At 38.7% G+C, this 18,189-nt stretch overlaps 2 protein-coding genes across 4 annotated transcripts in view; both read right to left on the bottom strand.

Moving 5' to 3' along the window:
- Nucleotides 1-18: 18 nt before the first annotated feature.
- Nucleotides 19-8,825, bottom strand: LOC117603976 (uncharacterized). The gene is made up of 13 exons (XM_034323619.2): nt 8,756-8,825; nt 8,035-8,062; nt 7,650-7,802; nt 7,083-7,219; nt 6,007-6,168; nt 5,723-5,930; nt 5,506-5,630; nt 5,298-5,431; nt 4,520-4,785; nt 4,310-4,454; nt 1,730-4,246; nt 525-1,316; nt 19-447 (listed from the first exon to the last, which is right to left on the bottom strand). Exons 1-13 carry the CDS (start codon nt 8,823-8,825, stop codon nt 28-30), a joined length of 5,157 nt encoding a protein of 1,718 aa, XP_034179510.2. The 3' UTR covers nt 19-27.
- Nucleotides 8,826-9,428: 603 nt separating this feature from the next.
- cpx (synaptic transmission protein complexin) overlaps nt 9,429-18,189 on the bottom strand; it is a 176,627-nt gene continuing 167,866 nt past the window's right edge. For all 3 annotated transcript variants that reach the window (XM_076690837.1, XM_034323008.2, XM_034323010.2), the window contains one exon: nt 9,429-17,865. In XM_076690837.1, the coding sequence (XP_076546952.1) occupies nt 17,789-17,865 (77 nt within the window). In that variant the 3' untranslated portion in view covers nt 9,429-17,788. The remainder of the gene's footprint in view (nt 17,866-18,189) is intronic.

Genomic DNA, 18,189 nt, shown 5'->3' with positions numbered 1-18,189 from the left:
AGTAATATAATAAAAATTTGTGCGAAATTATCCTTGTAAAATTCGTGTAATTCCACCGAGCAATGCAAAGAATTTTTTCACGTTTGTTATTGCATTATGAAACACAGCTTGAGTAGTAGTTATTGACCTAGAATTGATCGAGTTATTTTCATCTTCGCCCGATGTTGCCTCGTCAAACTTTTCGTCCAGATTTTCAATCAACTCTTCAACTGATCCCGTGAAATTTCGAGCTTTTTGTAAACTATCGACCACAACGTTTTGCAAACTCGGTATACTTTTCTGTATGAGAGATTGCAATCCGTTCTCATCGTTTAGATCTTCTTTCTTCGTGTATCTTTCGATCGGTACCTTTTGAACTAATGATTTTTCTATGTCGTCCATCTCGGTGGATGTCTGAATTTCTGGGCTCGAAGATCCTTCCAGTTGTTGCAGTACTGATGGTTGTACCTTAGAAAATGACATTGAAAAATGTAACTGTAAAGATTTTATTAATCCACGTTTTATTAAAAGAGCTTAGTCCTTACCATATCAGCATTTTCATTAATTTTTTCTTGATCCACTGCTTGTCTCGGCAACCTACCAAAATGTTCATTTTTCTCTAAAATCTCCATGATTTTAGATGATTTAAACCACTTGGAATAGTTTTTTCCTGGTTTAGTACTCGTGTCCCTTCGTCGTCGTCCAATTATTCTTTCAGGAGGGTGTTCTCCTATAATGGACACTTCAAAAGTGGTGTCATCTTCGTTGCTTTGCGTATCCTGTTCTATGGAAACATCCAGATAACTCTCTGTTTGATCCATCACCTCTTCGTTATTAAGAATCTCTAAAGATTCATTTTCTCTAGAATTTCTCATAATCTCAGAACTTTCTTCGTCTTCCGATCGTTTCTTTCTCATCTCTTCAACGATCGAGCGTATAAAATTACGCTTTTCATCTGTCGTATTATATTTGTCGAGCTGTTTGAAAAGCTCTTCGACAGATTGCAAGTCAAGATTGTCGATCAAAACTTTTAAAAGCTCTCCAGTGTTTACATTTTCCGATAACTTCTCAGATGTTTCGGATACGTCCTCGTTTGTGACTTTGTCCTCGCGTTTGCGTTGTTCCACTGTACGAATGTTATACGGCTTTTGTAAGGATTTACGAATTACTTCGTATAGATTTCTTGACCTGAAATTCGGTCTTGATTTTAATGGATCTCTGTACGGTTGTAAAATCGGTTCTCCACCTCTGTATTCCGAGGGATCAATCACGAATATTTCTTTTTTAGGTTGATTATACCTGTAATTGTTACTGTAACGCAAAGGAGGCGATGATTTCTGTAAAACAAATTAATTATTTATTTATTTAAGCAGTTAATCAAATGGCTTTTCGAAGTTATTTTTATAAATATGGCTGTGTTTCCAAATGGCCCCACCAAAATTGAGAACTCAGGTTCGGATTGACTACAAGAAACCGATTAAAGTTGGTTTCAAAGGTGGATGTCTTACTGTTTTCGAGATATCGTGGTAAGGTTAGGTTAAGTTAGGTTCCGTGTATGCGCAGTATCGAATAGCGCATAGGTAGTCCCAAAAATGTACAAAAATTTCTTACCACGATATCTGAAAAACAGTAAGACATCCAGCTCTGAAATCAATTTTAATCGGTTTCTGGTAGTTAATTTAAGTTATATACCGAGCCTGAGTTCTCAATTTTGGTGGGCCCATTCGGAAACTTATCCATAAATATTTACCTGTACGTTTCTTTGTTTTTCTTGCAAACGGAAAAACCGTGGCCTGTCTAAGTTTTCCACCAAAACAAAATAAGTCGTACCATCATCCCCATCATCCTCGTCAGATTCTCCAATCGTTGCTGCTTCCTTTTCATACAGATCTTTCAATTCGACAATTTCTTTCCTTACACTATCAGGATCTGAGTGTTCCATAAGCGTTGAGTCACAATGGCTCCTTTGATTTTTAGGATTAAAAAGCCTCTCTCTGATATCTGTTGTTCTGACGATTTCAGTGATCGGAGCGTCCCTTTTTTCAATTGATTCATAACTCTCATTATCTTCATCGTTCGTCGGGTTGTATACCAAAACGCAAGCTAACTTTTCAGAATCCATCACGTCTTTAAAATCCTCATCATCATCGATCATCTCCCATACGTGTCTCCTTTTTAAATTTCTGTCCTTTTCATTCACCATTTCGTTCATTTCATTATCAATACTCTTCTGGACTTGCTGTAATATTATATTTTTTTTTTCTGGTGATTTATCGTTTATTGTTTGACCCTGTCCCTTTCGAGTCTTCGATCGTTCTCCAGATTTGGTCCTCGATCTTGATTTTGGACGAAATTTATACACCTCGTCTCCTGTTTTCCCACGAATCATCTTCACTAATGCCGACAGTACCTTTGCTCTCTGCATCAATCGTGATTCTCGAGCTTTGGCAATGTTAGTTTTCAATTTTCTATTCAATCGATTCGGTCTCTGCCTTCGATTTCGTCGAAAATCTTTCAACGATGGACTTGTTGACTTGTTTGCAGCTTTCGCGGATACCTTTGGAACATTTTCATTGACGACTTGCCTCTTGGAGCTTGCCACGGCTGCTTGATCATTATTATAATCCATCTCGGCCTCTTTCGCGATATCCGGTTCCCATAAAGTAGCCGATTTGAACGTGGTACTTGAACTTTCTTCGCCCTCTTCCGTTGCAGTCTCGTTGCTGCTGGAGGATGTAGAATTTTCCCAACTATTCGAACTATATTCCGCAGGATCCTCGAGAGTATCGATCGTGGTCTCCTTCGTCTCGTCCTGCCTCGATTTCTTAAGAAAAAACTTCCTTCTTCCGCCACGAATCGGCGTTCTATGAGATCGAGTCGATTCGTCGCCTTTCTTTGAAATCGACGAAGAGACTGTGGACAATGTGGATCCAGAATTGATCTCTTCAAGATTTACAGAACGTGCACCGATTGTTTCCCTTGAAATTAAGGGAGTTGTAAACGGAGTTACACCAATCTCACTTGGAATTCCCTCCAAATCAATCGGTACATTCTGTTCACTCTCCACAGCCTCCATAGGCGCTTCTTTAAGCTCCGAAAATACTTCTACGTCTGCCATATCGTGCGAAGTTAAAGATGCTACTTCGGAAACAGTTGCGGACTCCACAGACTCTATGGGTTTCACAATATCCCTCTTTGGTCGGCAATTACAGGACTGTGGATGTCGAATGACTCTACACTTGCAGTCTTTTGAATTCGCATCGTCTTCCTTGATCATTTCTTGATCCAGTATAGCGTTCAAGTCTTTGGCTTCTCTTTTAGACCTTCCATTTCTCATGGGAAACCCTTCTGCTTCCCAAAGTTCAACAGATCTCCTTGCGCTAATCTTACTTTTATCATTCAACGTCCTTGGTCGTCCGAAAAAGGGTTCGTCGACTCTAGTCGGATAATCGTACTCGTACTCCTCGTAATCATCGTACTCTGGTGCTGGAACATTAAAATCTGTTCCTTCACTTCTTCCATTGTTCCTTATTTCAGGATGTTCCGCAGTGGCGAAATGCACGTCACCTTCCGGGAATCCTTCCGCAGGATTCATTTTGAAGAATCCATAAAACGTATGTTCATCACTGTCACTTTTGTCCCATTCAATTACACTCGGGCGTATCACCTCTGTAACATCCCGTTTGAACAACCTATTTTGTTTGATTGCACCGATTGGTTTATTTAAATTAACGCGATTCAGAAAATCGTAGAGATCCTTCAAATGATTCTTCGCACTTCTTGGTGATTTTATTTTGTCTGAATGATCGATTTCCTGTTTCGTTGGATCCAAAGCGTTCTGTACCTTGGATACCAGCGACGATACGTCCGAAACGACTTTGTTGAGCCTGGATTTCATTTTGTTCGAATTTGATATGCTTCTTATTCGTAATATGCGATCCTTGAATTCTTGTAATTTGTTTTGAATATCGTTCTGCGATTCCTGCTTGGTATCTTCTGCTTTAGAAGTGGAAGAATCTTCAGATTTCAATGGGGACTTCGTGATCTCGTAATCGTTCAACCTTTTCTTCGCGTACTTCCGCAGTTTATTGAGCTCTCTTTTCAAGATTGACTTCCTGGATGCTTCAGAATCAATTTTCTGTTTTTTCTCAGTTTTCAAAGCTGATCGATCTTGCACGGATCTCGTAACGTGAACTTTCAGCTCCTCTTCACTTTGGAAATCTTCGGAAGAGTTAAAACTTGCATCATCTTCCATGCATGATTTGATCTGCAAAACATCATAGATTAAAGAAGAGCACTAAAACACAATAAAATAAAAATTCCTAGTTACTTTTAAATCAGGAAGGACCCAAAAACCGATGCCACCTGGATGCAATTCAAGTTTTAAACCTTCTGGATCTTTCAAAATAACCGGATACAATTCAGGAACTGTGTCGTTGATCAAATTCAGTGTCTTATTATTCAAGAAAACACTCCTGTAATGGAAACGTGATAAAATAGAAAAGAAGGTTTTCAAGTACCAAAAGATAAGAAAACTTACTCAGAAAACATTCTATTGAGCGAATCGAAACCTGGTGAAAGAACGTATTCATGGACCGTGTTGATTTTCATCTCCTTCAAATCAATGATAGTCTCTTCAGGGTTTAAATTCACGCCAAAAATTGTGACAGACCCTCTCTGGTATCTGTTCGAAGCTTTGGTGCATTGACAGTAGAGGAACACGTGATTCTTGCTACTGGATTGAATCTTTACATCGAATACCTTTTGTCCAACGAGAGTTTTGTGGAGCAAAGACACCCAGTAATCCTGTTGCACCATTTAACGCGTTAATTATTCTTAATAATAATAACTATTATTATTTATATATAATATATATAAAACTATCCCTAAGACCTCTACACCGCTGGATAGATCACGAAAAATCGAAGCGAAAAGTTCTGTAGCATTTTTCGATGGGATCAGTAGTTTAGCCACAATTCGTTGTTGAAAATTAACCAATCAGCGCGCAGCTTGAGTGGCAAGACACGCGGGGTAGGAGTGGCTCGGCGGCGGCAGAGGAGGGTAGTCCCCTACTCCGCGGGTCTTGCCATTCAAGCTGCGCGCTGATTGGTTAATTTTCAACAACGAAATGTGGCTAAACTACTGATCCCATTGAAAAATGCTACAGAACTTTTCGCTTCGATTTTTCGTGATCTATCCAACGGTGTAGAGATCGTCAGGGAATTTTTTAACACCCTGTATACTATATATATATAATAATTATTATTTTTCATTCGTATAATTTCTACAATTTTAAGGGTTCTCTTTTAATAACATACTGGTGATGGGTGAGTTAAATCAGTCGGTTGCCTCATTAGAACGTTTATCTTCGATCTTGCTGCATTGCCTAATCTTCTCGCTAAAATCAGCGCCCCAATGTAGAGGTTCTTGCATTCCTCTGGTTTGGATTCCGCTTCAAGTAATTAATTATGAAAGCTGGTTATTGTTTAGACATTTTGCGATATAAACTACTCGCGTATTTCTTACCAATCCACAATGGCTGTTTATCCACGAAGCGACCAATCACTTTCAGAAGCTCTTCTCTGTCCTTCTCTAAATTATCTTCATGTATGAAGGCTCCTTCGTTGTCCAAAGTCACTCCAGCTAAATCACTGCAATAATTAAGAAATTGTGTTATTAATTTTTGTGTTATTAATTATCGCGTAGTAAAATTTATGCGAACGCCGAGTAAATTTATGTTTACGGATGCCAAGTGATCGCTGAAAGTGCAGGAGAAGCGATATCAAAATAATCTCGAAGGTACTGTCGTTGCTTATCGCTTCTATAAGCGACGACATCCGGTCCAGCAACGATGCTGTTCGAGTATCTCGGAAATTCGTTCAGTATTTTTCGTAGATTCACCGTCTGTCTCGCTAAATCGCTGGCTGAGATGTTGCATCCTGTCTGACATTCTGAAAAAAAAATCAATTTAAACTAGATCCTCCCGGGATGAATAATTAAAGCGAGGAGGTTGACGAGATAATCTACCGTATCCCAGTTGCCAACTCGTGTTGAAAGCCACGTGATCGCTGAAAGAAACTATCTCCCTCGTGTCTTCGGTTTCATCTCGTTGATAATCCGGTGAGATGCAAGCTATTACGTCCAATCCTGATTTTTTCGCCCATTGATGAGTTCGAATCCAATCAGATTCTACGGTCAAAAAAATTTCGCGATTAAAACGATCGAGGCTAACGATTCTACGTAATTAGAAATAGAATTGCCAGGTAGACGTTTCGTTTCTTTCCCTCGTAAATTCCCGGTGGACGGTAATTCTCCTAACTGGAGCATAAAACAACCGAAGCCCCCGGCCCATTATCACGGTTAATTTAGACGGCAATGTAACGGACGATAGCTTACAAAGGACCCACACGCATCCGTTCCCTCGAAGCTTCCATTAACGCGGAGAAACGCGCGTATCACACACATCTTCCTCGCCTAATTTCGCGGCTGATGCACCAACCTGACCGCTCATTGTCAGTTACAGAAACTGGCTGCATTAACTCGAACAATGCTTCGCGCATCAATGCGTTGCTGACATATATCCCGTGGCTAGATATTTCCCAAAGATACGCAAAGTTCCTGCGATTAAACTGGGAGTAGGTAAATTTTATAGTTTTCATATTTTAATTGTCCAACGTTCTCTTTGAACAATCCGATAAACTAAGCGGAACAGAAGTTGAGAGTCTACAAGGAAATTAGCTTTTTCCCTGTTGTTACAATTAGCTGTCTCTCGAGTAGCCTATTAATTTGTACCAAAGAATAGAGAATAGTCGCGGTAAAGTTTAGTCGAAGGGGAAGACAGTATACAGGATTCGGTTGTCGTGGTGTCGGATTGCGTCGTACGCCATGTGGAAAACGCACCGAATGTTAAATTACTGAGCTCGTTAGGTAGATTTGCACCTTGCACCAGACGTGTAAGTTTTGCAGGTAATTAACGCGAACGGCCAGAATAATGCGAGGCGTGTTTCACGGACGAAAACAGGCTGCTCTCCGTGAATTAGAAGAATGAACATTTTTAAAGGATGATCTAACACCCGCTTTAGAAAAATTACGATTCGGCTCACCAGTTAGGATAGTTATTCTGTTCTTATCCTTCGCGTCTGGATCGGCAAACCGGAAGAAGGATCTACCTGGTCCTTCGAATCTTATGTATGCCGGGCTAAGTGCTCTTGCCAAATTTATGCTCTTCTCAAAATCCTTGCTGAAATAATTAATAAAGTCAGAAGAAGGGTTTTCTATTTTTCGGACACAATCAATGATAGTTGGAACTGAAATTAAAACACGTTTAATTTCGCGGGGGCCAGATTGAATTGCGTTTCGTTCAAAGGTTGTGCATGTAGAGTCATTTCGATAGGTCTTTTTGTGCCCGGCATTCGGTACCTTGCATTCTATTGATTGCTTTTAAATTGATCTCGAATTGGTTCACGGTTATAAGCGCAAAACACAAGAGAGGACGTTTGAATATGACGTTTCTCGACTTTGTTTGAAACCTTCAATTAAAAAGTTATCGAACAAAATTCGTTTTAACGTGGAAGTTTTGTTTTAAAAATGCTTTGCTAAATTAACTGTTTATCAAAAGAAATTGTTAAATTGTATTTTGTAAATTGGGTCAGTCTTGTGTTTCCACATACCTTAGAGCACTTCCGGTCAGCAGGGTTGCTGGGTCAACAGTGAGACTAAGAAACTTTTCGTTGGTAACCGAGATAGGTTTATCAAAGTTGACGTTCAGTGTTAAATCTTGAGCCAAAGAACGAACCATGAAGATGTATAGGAGCAGCAAAAAGCAAAGATGATGCTTCGAACGCTTCATTTTTCTACTCGTTGTTGAATTAATTGCTTCGATTCGAGATACTTTCCATGTCACGATAGGGCAAACGATCGATACGTATCCCGGGAAGGCTTTATTTGCACTGAGAGGTCGATTGTTCGAAAAATAATGCATACGACACACCGGGTGACAAGTAACGCGAGGTATTTGAGCTATTTCGAAATCGCAGTAATGTCGGTCATTGCATAAAAAAAAAAAAAGATTGAAAGTAGTGCACTTTTTGCACGCACAGCGGAATTCGCGAATTGAATTTCTCGTCGTTCCAATTTTACTGTGCTAGATCTAATTTTTATTAAATTAAATTGATGTAATACGTGGTATCACATCGGATAAGAGGGAATAAGAAAGGAACAGACGATCCAGTTGGTAACACGATTGATTTTTATTACATTTTATTCATTTTTTTGTTGTTCTTGTCGTTCTTGTTGTATTTTTTAGAACTAAATAACATAAACGCATATTCTGGGTTAATTCACTTGTTGTTTATTATTACTCGTAATATTACTATCGGTATTTTTAAGAGCTATAACGACGAGGCGCTCCCCTAAAAAATCGCCCTCTTTCGTGCTTCTCTCGTGAGTTCTTTTTCTCTCGCGAATTAATCCTTTCCGCCGTTTGGTACCCATTAAGAAACACCATGAATTTTCCGTACAACGTAGGAAGAGGAAAGCTCGATTATCCTTCTCTGTTCTCTCTTTTGTCTATCTGTTTTTGATTTAATCCCTTTTCATCGTTAATCGTCTTTTACTTTCGTTGCTGAATTTCAACCCCTACGTTCACCCTCGAGATGTTCGTTTCATGGAGCGTCTACTCTCTGGACGATTTACGTTTTCAAAATAAAAGTTTTCAAGCGTTTTTCGACTCGGTGGATCCAGAAAAACCATTCGTCCTCCGTTTCCCAGTTTTTACCCCAACCGCTTTTCGTCGTCTCGAGGGTGAAAAGAGGAGAGTCGACCAGGGAAAGTAAGATTCTCTGCATTTTTCACGCGTGACAAGGGTTGCTGCCCCTTCTACTCACAGGGACATTTACGAAATCGTGTGTCCTGTCGTATCGTGTCTCGTATGTTCATTTCCTGTGTGAAAATCGAGTATGTCGCACCTGTATTAACCTTTTATTTGGCACTGGCAAACTGTGAGCCGATTGAATAGTTAATTGAAACTGAAAATCAACGCTTCTTTATTCCAAGTTTTATAAAAAGAAAAAAGAAAAAACAAAGGGTACTGTTCGATGCAAATCAAACATAAAATCAATAAGGGAGAAGGCTGTAATTAACATTAATTTTGCTGATTGATTTATTGTATAATTCTGATTGTAATAACGAATTTACAAAGAAGAAATTTTTAAACATTATAAGACAACTTTACAACAACTACACTACATATAAAAAATATCTAATTTCGTAACGTTTCGAGACATTTTTTCAACAATTTTTGCATCCAACAGTACAATAAATCATTAACGTCGCTAAATAAAGGGTTAATCTTTTCTGTGCAAACGAGTGTATGTTCTGTGTTGGTGTATCGTGAACAAGTGGTCGCTTAACGTCTAAGTTACTTCATTTTTTTTTTTGTTATATCAATGTATATATATATATATATATATATATAATATTATATATTATACATAATCTAACAACAATATTAATATTATTCATCATCGACCCATCCGGCGTTTACTTTGTTTTCCTCTTCAAATGTTACAGAATATTTTACGCTCAATAATCAACTCATTCGTATTCCAATAATTTAACCGCTAAGCATACTACGTTTCATACAAGAGATTTATTAATTCATCTTTCTCTTTGTTTCTCATTTTTCTTTGGTGTCGTTTGAACATTTACTTACTTTCTTTCTTTCATTTATCCCCGGAGCAAGCTTGGTGCGATTTTTAGGGCATTTGATTATCAAGATCCCGTATGCCCTTTTGCTTCCATTCAATCTTTCCCTACATCGTTAACGATTACAATAAAAATGATTATTGGTCGTTGCATGCAGCTAAAAACGCTTCGCAATGTGTTTTTCTTCGAACGTCGAAATATAAAATTACACAGAGATCGATGTGAACGTACGCGTCGAAATTACAGCAATTTTTCATCCATTTCTTCTTAACGCTAGAACAATCAAACTATAACATCACGTTTTTCTAATTTTCAATCACAAAAATCATCGAACTTTTCTCACGTATGTTCACTTTTGTCGAGGTAAAGAAAGAAAAATTTTAAATCACATTGAATGGTTGATTGTTCCAGTGTTAATTAGTCTTTTTCGCGTGTATGGTACACGTTGCTTCGTAAATACAGTGTTCTGAAGTGTGTGTAAATGTACGCGCACGCGTTTCTAATTTTCTCATTGTTTTTGCTCACTTTTTTTTTCCTGTATAAGACACGTATAATAGTAGTAATTATAGGCATCTATAATATTGCTTGTCGGTTCAACGAGTTTACGAAGACACCGGCCACGGTGTGATAATTTGCGACAATTGTGATCACAGTGAAATGCTGCCCATTGTTTTCATATCACAATCGTACGATTAATCCTTCATACTGGAGAAATGAAAGATATTTGATGAACCTTTAAAAATTTCATAGTCCGTCTTACAGAGGACTAAAACCGTGTCTGCCCGATGTTCTCCACAGAATTTCGAAACAAATTCAAGGTAGTTTCGAATCTCCAGCGACTCCAAACTCCAATTTCAGACAGGTGTCGCTTTTCCTCGTTCAATTATTCATTGTTTAGAAGCATTGTGAAAGTTTCAGACGTTTCGTTCAATGTAAATAGAATTTCCTCGAGGGAGAAACGTTTGCCAGAATTTATCTCGTACAAGCCAACAGCAGGTCACCGTGTGTTCGCAGAACCCCTGTCCAAAAAATCGCACAAGTCCGCTCGAAGATGACGTTACAAGAGTTCTCGTGTCTTTTTTTATTTTTTTTTATTTTTTTTTAATTTAAATCCAATGGCAGCTGACTCGAAAGAACTCTATTTTAGTTAAATGTGATTTTTATCTCGTCTCTGGGAACTCGTCAATCATCAGAGTTCTTTCTCCGTTTTTCTCTCCCTCTTCCGTTCGATTTTCATCGCCACCCTCTTTCTGTATACAAAGCTAACGACTACTTTTTTTACTTTACTTAACATCGTGATCTTTTGCTGTTTTCCTCTACGCATTTTTTTTTTCATGTTTTTTTTTCTCATTTTGTTGCTTTTTTTAAATACTTTTTTTTTAATGGTGTTGCTCTCGCACGCTTATCGAGAAACACACACACACACGCGTCTACGTTATTTTATGCAACGATCGTCGAGATCACCGTCGTTAAATGGATCATAACAATATTACGTCGATTTCATTAACGTTAATTTATCATTATTACTTTATAATGCGTTTTGTCGTTGTCTCTGAATAAGTCGAGTCGGTTCTTCTCGCGAGTTACGCCGGTGTGTAATCTCTCCCTCTCTCTCTCTCTCTTTTTCTTTTTCATTTTTCACCTAGAATTTCGAAAAACTCATCGTTGTCGTAACGATGGAAATTTCTGCTAGCTTCGTTACGAATAAAAATCGTACGAATTTGTAGAGACACGCGGAACGAGATGGTTTTTCGAAATTTCAGGATGCACGGTTACACTTTGTCCTTCTTTTTTTTTTCTTTCATTCATTCCTGTCGATTTTTGTGGAATGAAATCGCTTTTAAACGCTAAACCCAGTTTTGGATTTTTTTTTTTTTGTAACTATGTACATTGGAGAAAAAAAGAACGTTACACATCTGTGTCGTTAAATCTTAACGTTTCGGCGCATATCGTACCTAAAACGCGTTATACTCTTTGTGACCTTTAATAATTTCTTGTCCGATAATTAAGTACCTAAGAAAAAGGTCCTTTAACTATGTTTTACACGTTACTCGGACCCGTGTCTCGTTTCAACGAACCTGCTTGTTCAATCGAAAATTAATTGAAAAGAAAGACTTTGTACGATTCATTGAAACCAGACGCGATTCATTTTTTTTTTTTTTTCTTTGGTTTACCTTTTTTTCCTGTTAAAATCTATGAAACACGAATCGAATAGATTTTTTAAGTATTTATTCACTTTTTTTTTTTTAATATCACTTGCCACGTGCCGCGGGTAGGCAAAGGGTGGCTTCAGGGGAAATACGTGAAAAGGCAGGATAGGATCGTTTGATTTGTTACGTGCTCGTGCAAAAGTGAAGATCAACCCTTTGACTAGGGGTTACTCGAAAGCAATCGTCATAACATGTGCATGGTCGAAGTATAATAGTAACAGTGATTGTAATAGAAGCATACAATTTCAAAGTATTTCAACCCTTAAATGTCGAAAGACACCAATGTGGGGTCGTTACGCTTACACTAGAAAAAATCAAAGGTTCCACTAAGGGGACGTGTAAAGAACGACAGTTAAGGGTTAAACAACATCTTCTTTTTTAAAATTTAACAAGGTGAGTCGCTAATTTCAATATAACAGTGAAAGGGTGAAAGGGAATCGAGGAGATCGAGGACAGACACACAGTTCGTAACAAGTGAAAGAATGAAAGGAATCAGAGAACGAGAGAAAGTCTCGAGAATATTCACGCGATCTTTCTTCCCTTCAATTTTCATCTATTTCGCCAATTACACGTCGATACGTGTATCTCAAGATTATTTTTTTCTTTTTATTCGTAAGAGGGTTCTGAATTTCGGACCGCGTTTTCTTGATCGTAGTTATTTCCTGTTACTTCTATCGTTTTCTATTTTCGAGAAAGGTTCTTTTTTTAACGAGAAATCGGTGAAAAATCGTCGGCAAACGGCCTGCTCACCCAAATACGCCACGTATCATAGAGTTTAACCCTTTCAGAAAATTTCTTCACCGACATAGACAGAACATTTACAGCTATAACAAACATTTCTCAACGAATAATAGAAAATATATCATTTCTTATCGAGAGAGGAAAAAAAAGCAGAAATTATACTTATGCGTAAACTATCAATAACACATAATAATTAATTAACATAGATATCACATTTATAGCTATAACAGAGATTCCTCAACGAATAAGGAAAAGAAATAATTTTTCTTTTCGAAAGGGTTAATATTGCGATTATTTTCACGCGTAAGATTATCAAAGTAAAATGAAGTTCGTGTACAGTAGGAACGTGTAGGATAGAATCTTTGGTGCGCTGTGTTAATCGTAACTTGACGTATTTCAATTAAGGTAGACGAGAACTAAAGGCACACAAAGCTCTTTAATCAAATCCATTGAAAGTTACATGTGTGGAGCTTGTAACAATACATAATTACACGAGGGACAAGAATAGAGCAAAGAGTCGAACTACTTAGCTACTGTTAGAGCAACATTCACATGCTGAAATCACATCGAGAAACAACAACGACACACGACATTAATCAGCCGTAACAACGTCTTCTTTATTTCACGCATTGTTATTTATTTATTTATTTTTTTTCTGTTGTCTTGAAGTGCATTTACGCGACGATTAAGTAGTCGTGAGTTGAAAGAGAATATTAGAGCAATAAGGGGTCACACATCGAGCAAGAAGGGTATCCCAAAGACGATAGACAGAGAGAAAGATTGCTGTCAGAGAAAAATAGAGCGTAAGAGAAAGAGAAAGAGAGACACAGAGAGCGCAAAAAAGGCATAAGGAAAACAGTTTGCGAATTGTACATCACTGTCTATTTTAATTACATTACGGTCCGCCGTTCATTAGGATCAATTTTGTAGATATAGAAAATATTCCGGTTATTCAGAGTTCATTTTTCAATTTCATTCAAATCCTAATTGAAATTTGGAAAGTTTCTCGCGATAATTATCGAACCGTAATGCGTTTGTCTGTTGAAATAATTTGACGTCAATTGCTTTCCTTTCTTTAATCGCAATGATAAGAACACGATCCTTTCGAGGAACGATTTACCTTCACTTTCAACTTGTTTCGACACCTCTTCTTTAATCCCCGTTTAACACCGTTTCCACGCATATCGAAAAAACTTGATAAGATTAACGTACGTGTGTATTATTCTCTGTCTAGAATCAATATAGATATATCTTTGGATTAATTATTGAGTAATTGACTTCAAGTGTGTGTTAAGAGTAGATCGTACAGGAGAGTTCAGCGAAACAATTTCTGAATGCTTTCGGGAGAGAGGACGAAGGGAAGAAGGTACTTCTAGGTAATTTGAAAGCGTTTCCATCTAAAGATCGCGATCGTACAGAGAGAAAATATGCGAGGGTTTCGAAATCATTGAAAATCATCGCGATCACGTCCGATTATAGTCTCTGGTTACTTTCTTTCATAGAGGTTGCTTTTCGGCTCAGGTAGCAAAATACAGGTGTAATTCGAATTTGATAGACGATCGATCGGATGATTTTCGATGATCCTTATTTGCTTATAGTAGAGAACATACAACCAACGACATCGATATCGATAGACAAGAGAGGCAGGTAGCATGCACGTTGAGACACGAGAGAGACTACGTCAAATAGATTTACACATGAAAAGCACATCCATCTATTACTCTTCGTTGCTTCTATTTTCATACTTTTTTTTTTCTTTTTTTTTTTTTTAGTTTTCACATTTTATTTTATAGTTCGTCTACGTTGAACAGTCAAGGTTCGCGTGACTGCAAGAAATTACTCGAAATTTTCCTCCCTTAATGGAGGAACTTTTCGAGAGGTTGAAAAAGTTGTCGGTTGTTTGTTGACAAGAGACCGACTGTCAAGAAACGTGTAAGAAGGTTCTCGTTACGTTGATTTTCCGCAAAGTTCGCAAACGCGAGGGAAGCTTTTCCCAGAATCTCTAACCGCAGCGGAAACTTACTTTTCCCTCGGTTCCGGGATCTTTGGAAAAATCCAACGATCCATCTATAACGAGGCGTCGCTTCAGTGATTTTCATCCGCGGTTCGTTCCCGACTAAATCGCTGAAATATGCTCGATCGTTAAAACTTGCCTAGCATTCACTTTTATTATCGACGAATTATCGAGGTCTGAAACAAAGTTGAACTCGTTTCGAGGCCCGATTTCTCGCTCGGCTTTTCATTGGGTAGTTACGCGAACCTTTCGAAGCAACGTGGCTGGAAACGACAGAGAACAGTCGACGCTGTATCGACTAACAGGTGCTCGCGTATTAAACAACACAGGGTGCATTTTACAGCCCACGAACACAGAAAGCTTGACATGCGCCCGTTTGGATAGAAGGCCATCCGACTTGCGGCTGGTGTTTTGCTAGTTTGCCAACTGGGACGCGGTCCTTCATCGTCGATGAAAGATCACGGAATCCGTTCTTTTTCTAATTATTTCCGAAACATTGAGAAACGCGTGATCATTCCTCGAGTCTGCGGCGTATTGTCCAGGAGAGTTTGTTTATTCTTTTGAATTCGAACGAGTATGACAGAGCGCGTGTTTAGGAGAATCTCGAGTTGGCGAAGAAATCAGAGGATAGTCGTTGTCATAGAGTCAGAATCGATTCGAGAAGATTCGATAGTCACGAAGAAGAAGAAGAAGAAGAAGAAGAAGAAGATGCAAGAATAGATTCCTATCAGAACATAAGAAAGTACACTTTTTTTATATATCATTGCACGTATATAGAAAAAAATAAAAGAAACAACTAGTCGCGCGAAGTTGCTTGCCTTTCATTTCCATCGCACATTTATTTCCACCCTATACATATACCTATTCACGTAATAAGTCTCTTTAACCCTTTGGATAAGGAGCATGTTTTAACACTTTATCGACGAGATAATTTAGTAATTTTTTGTTAGATCAAATCTTTTTTTAATTTTAATTTTAATTTTAATTTCAATCTTCGAATTTAGGAGGTCGTCTACCAGTTTTACCATAGAAATTCGGCAAAAATGACCACTGAAAATACTCAAAGGGATTTCTAACGAGTTCTAATCGCATGGATTTCGTCGATAAAGTGTAAATCTCGTATATGTATAAGGCTGACGTTACATGCCGGCAGTCGATTGCTCTGTCCATCCCGTCCAGTGTCGTTGCCACCATTGAGAACGCTAATCAATTGTATTATTTATCGCAACGACTGGAACAAACACGATGGAACGGTAACTAACTTGGCTCGAACACGTTCCCGGCGGTAACACCTGAAACTCCATTAGCTAATGAACGATGTCTCGACTCCAGGCCCTGTCCCCTCCAAAATCGTTCACGAACACTGTTGCCTAACGTTGATTAACCTACTGTATTTAATTAACACTCGATAGAAACGTGCCGTATATAAACATGAAAGAAAGGCATTTTTTGTCATTTTTACATTTAAACGCGGGAAGTATCAGTGCTGCTCGGATATCAGTCGAGCTATTCTTCGCGTCGATATCTTCTTCTTCTTTTTTTTTATATTTTTTTTTATTTTTACTCTCGTTAAGGCGTTCTAACTAAACACGTATCTAAATCAGGTGTTACGCGATTGCCCGACAAAGGTGATCGAAAAAATTCGAATTTGGACGGAAGGGAGGAGAGCAAGGGCCGCCGGTTACGCTCAAACATTTCTCAGTTCCCTGTTTTCTAATTTATTTAATTCAGTCATTCTCTAACGATTCTTCTCTGTCTTTGTATTGTTAACTGTTGGTCTCTTGACTCTAGTTTCTCGTGGCCCTCGATCCTTGTCTTAACTTTGTCTCTAAATATAAACGGTTCAATGGTTAACAATCATAAGAACAATGACCGCGTTATAATTCAACTATCAGAATAATAATCGATAACTGTAATAATAATAATCATCATAATAAATGACTCCCTCCTTTTCTGATCTCCTTGTTGTTTTGAACAGCCGTCGAACGAACTAGTGACTACGTTAACTCTACTACCGGGAGTGTTCTTTGTTACATCACTATTCGAAAATTCGCTAGAAACTTAGGTACTAATTTTACGTCTTTTTTTTTTTTTCATTTTGTTTAAACTTGTTTCTTATTCGTGTATATATATATATATATACTTTTTTTCTTTATTTATATTTATATTTATATATATATATATATAGGTATGTTTATATGCACGCGCCCTTCGACTGCTCACGTCGCGTTTACGCCATCGAAATTCGCACGATATCCGAAAAGACAGACCGATCGAACGATCATTTTGATTATCCCTTTGTCATCTTCGTCTTTCTTCTTCCTTCGAATCTGTAAGGCGTAAACGAATTCTCGCCGATTCTACTCTCTCTCGCGTTCTCCAATTCGCCCACGTTTCCTTTTTTTTACTTCTCGTTCAGTCATCGTCCTCGTTCAAGATCGTCTCCGTTCTCCTCGTTTCTCCTGGGAATTTTTGAGCGTAATTTCTCTCGTACACGTTGCCTGCTTTTATCCGCTCCGAAGAAGTCTTCGTCGATCGCGTCGTTTTAAATCCTTCACTTGATGTTTTTACACTTCGTCAGATGGTTTTTCATCGATTTTTAAACATTCCTTAACTTTCCCATCGAGGATTCGTCTTTCTGAAAGCATTCGTCCTCGACATCGACAACGACGACGATACCTTTATACTTCCTGAAAGTTTCTCTCTCGTCACCGATATCGATCGAAGTTCATAGCTTTTCCGTTTGGTCGACGTGCTTCTTCCTCGAGATCATCCTCGGTGTAACATAGGAAAGCCTTCTCGACGGGATCGGTTGTAGTACGATCCTCGAGAAGTGTGTTTCTCGGTGTGTCCCGAGTGTTTGTCGCTTCCTTTGACACTCTTATCGCCTTTACTGGCCAATTCGAATCTCGAGACGATGATAAGTTGAAACAACACGACGACGACGACGACCACGACGACGACGACGACATTGGTGCTGATGGTTTCCTGTATCGTTCTTTCCCTTCGCTTCTCCGACAACGTTCGATCTCGCTGGTTCCGTTTCTCGTGATGTCGTAGGGGCTGAGAGGCGGATACGGCCCTGGCGTGACACATGATGCCACCCTGTTCACCGACCGCTTCAAGGGTATGGGTAGGCTTATTGGAGCTCGCATTTACCTTCCAGTACTTGCGCTTTGATCTCTTGTATATGCGTGTCTAACACGTTCTTGAGTTCTGCAACAAACATACGAAATGCGTTTATTTTACTTTCGGGTCAACTATACAGGGTGTTAAAATATTCCCTGAATACCTCTACACCGTTGGATAGATCGCGAAAAATCGAAGCGAAAAGTTCTGTAGCATTTTTCGATGGGATCAGTAGTTTAGCTACATTTCGTTGTTGAAAATTGACCAATCAACGCGGAGTAGGAGTGGCAAGACACGCGGAACTCTCAGCGTGGTTCGGCGCGCAGAGGAGGTTAGTCCCCTACTCCGCGGGTCTTGCCATTCAAGCTGCGCGCTGATTGGTCAATTTTCAACAACGAAATGTGGCTAAAC

The sequence above is a fragment of the Osmia lignaria genome, chromosome 11 (genome assembly GCF_051020975.1).
Source record: "Osmia lignaria lignaria isolate PbOS001 chromosome 11, iyOsmLign1, whole genome shotgun sequence".
NCBI lineage: Eukaryota > Metazoa > Arthropoda > Insecta > Hymenoptera > Megachilidae > Osmia > Osmia lignaria.
The sequence above is the reverse complement of the archived record's forward strand: the minus strand, read 5'-3'. Positions and strand labels throughout refer to the sequence as shown.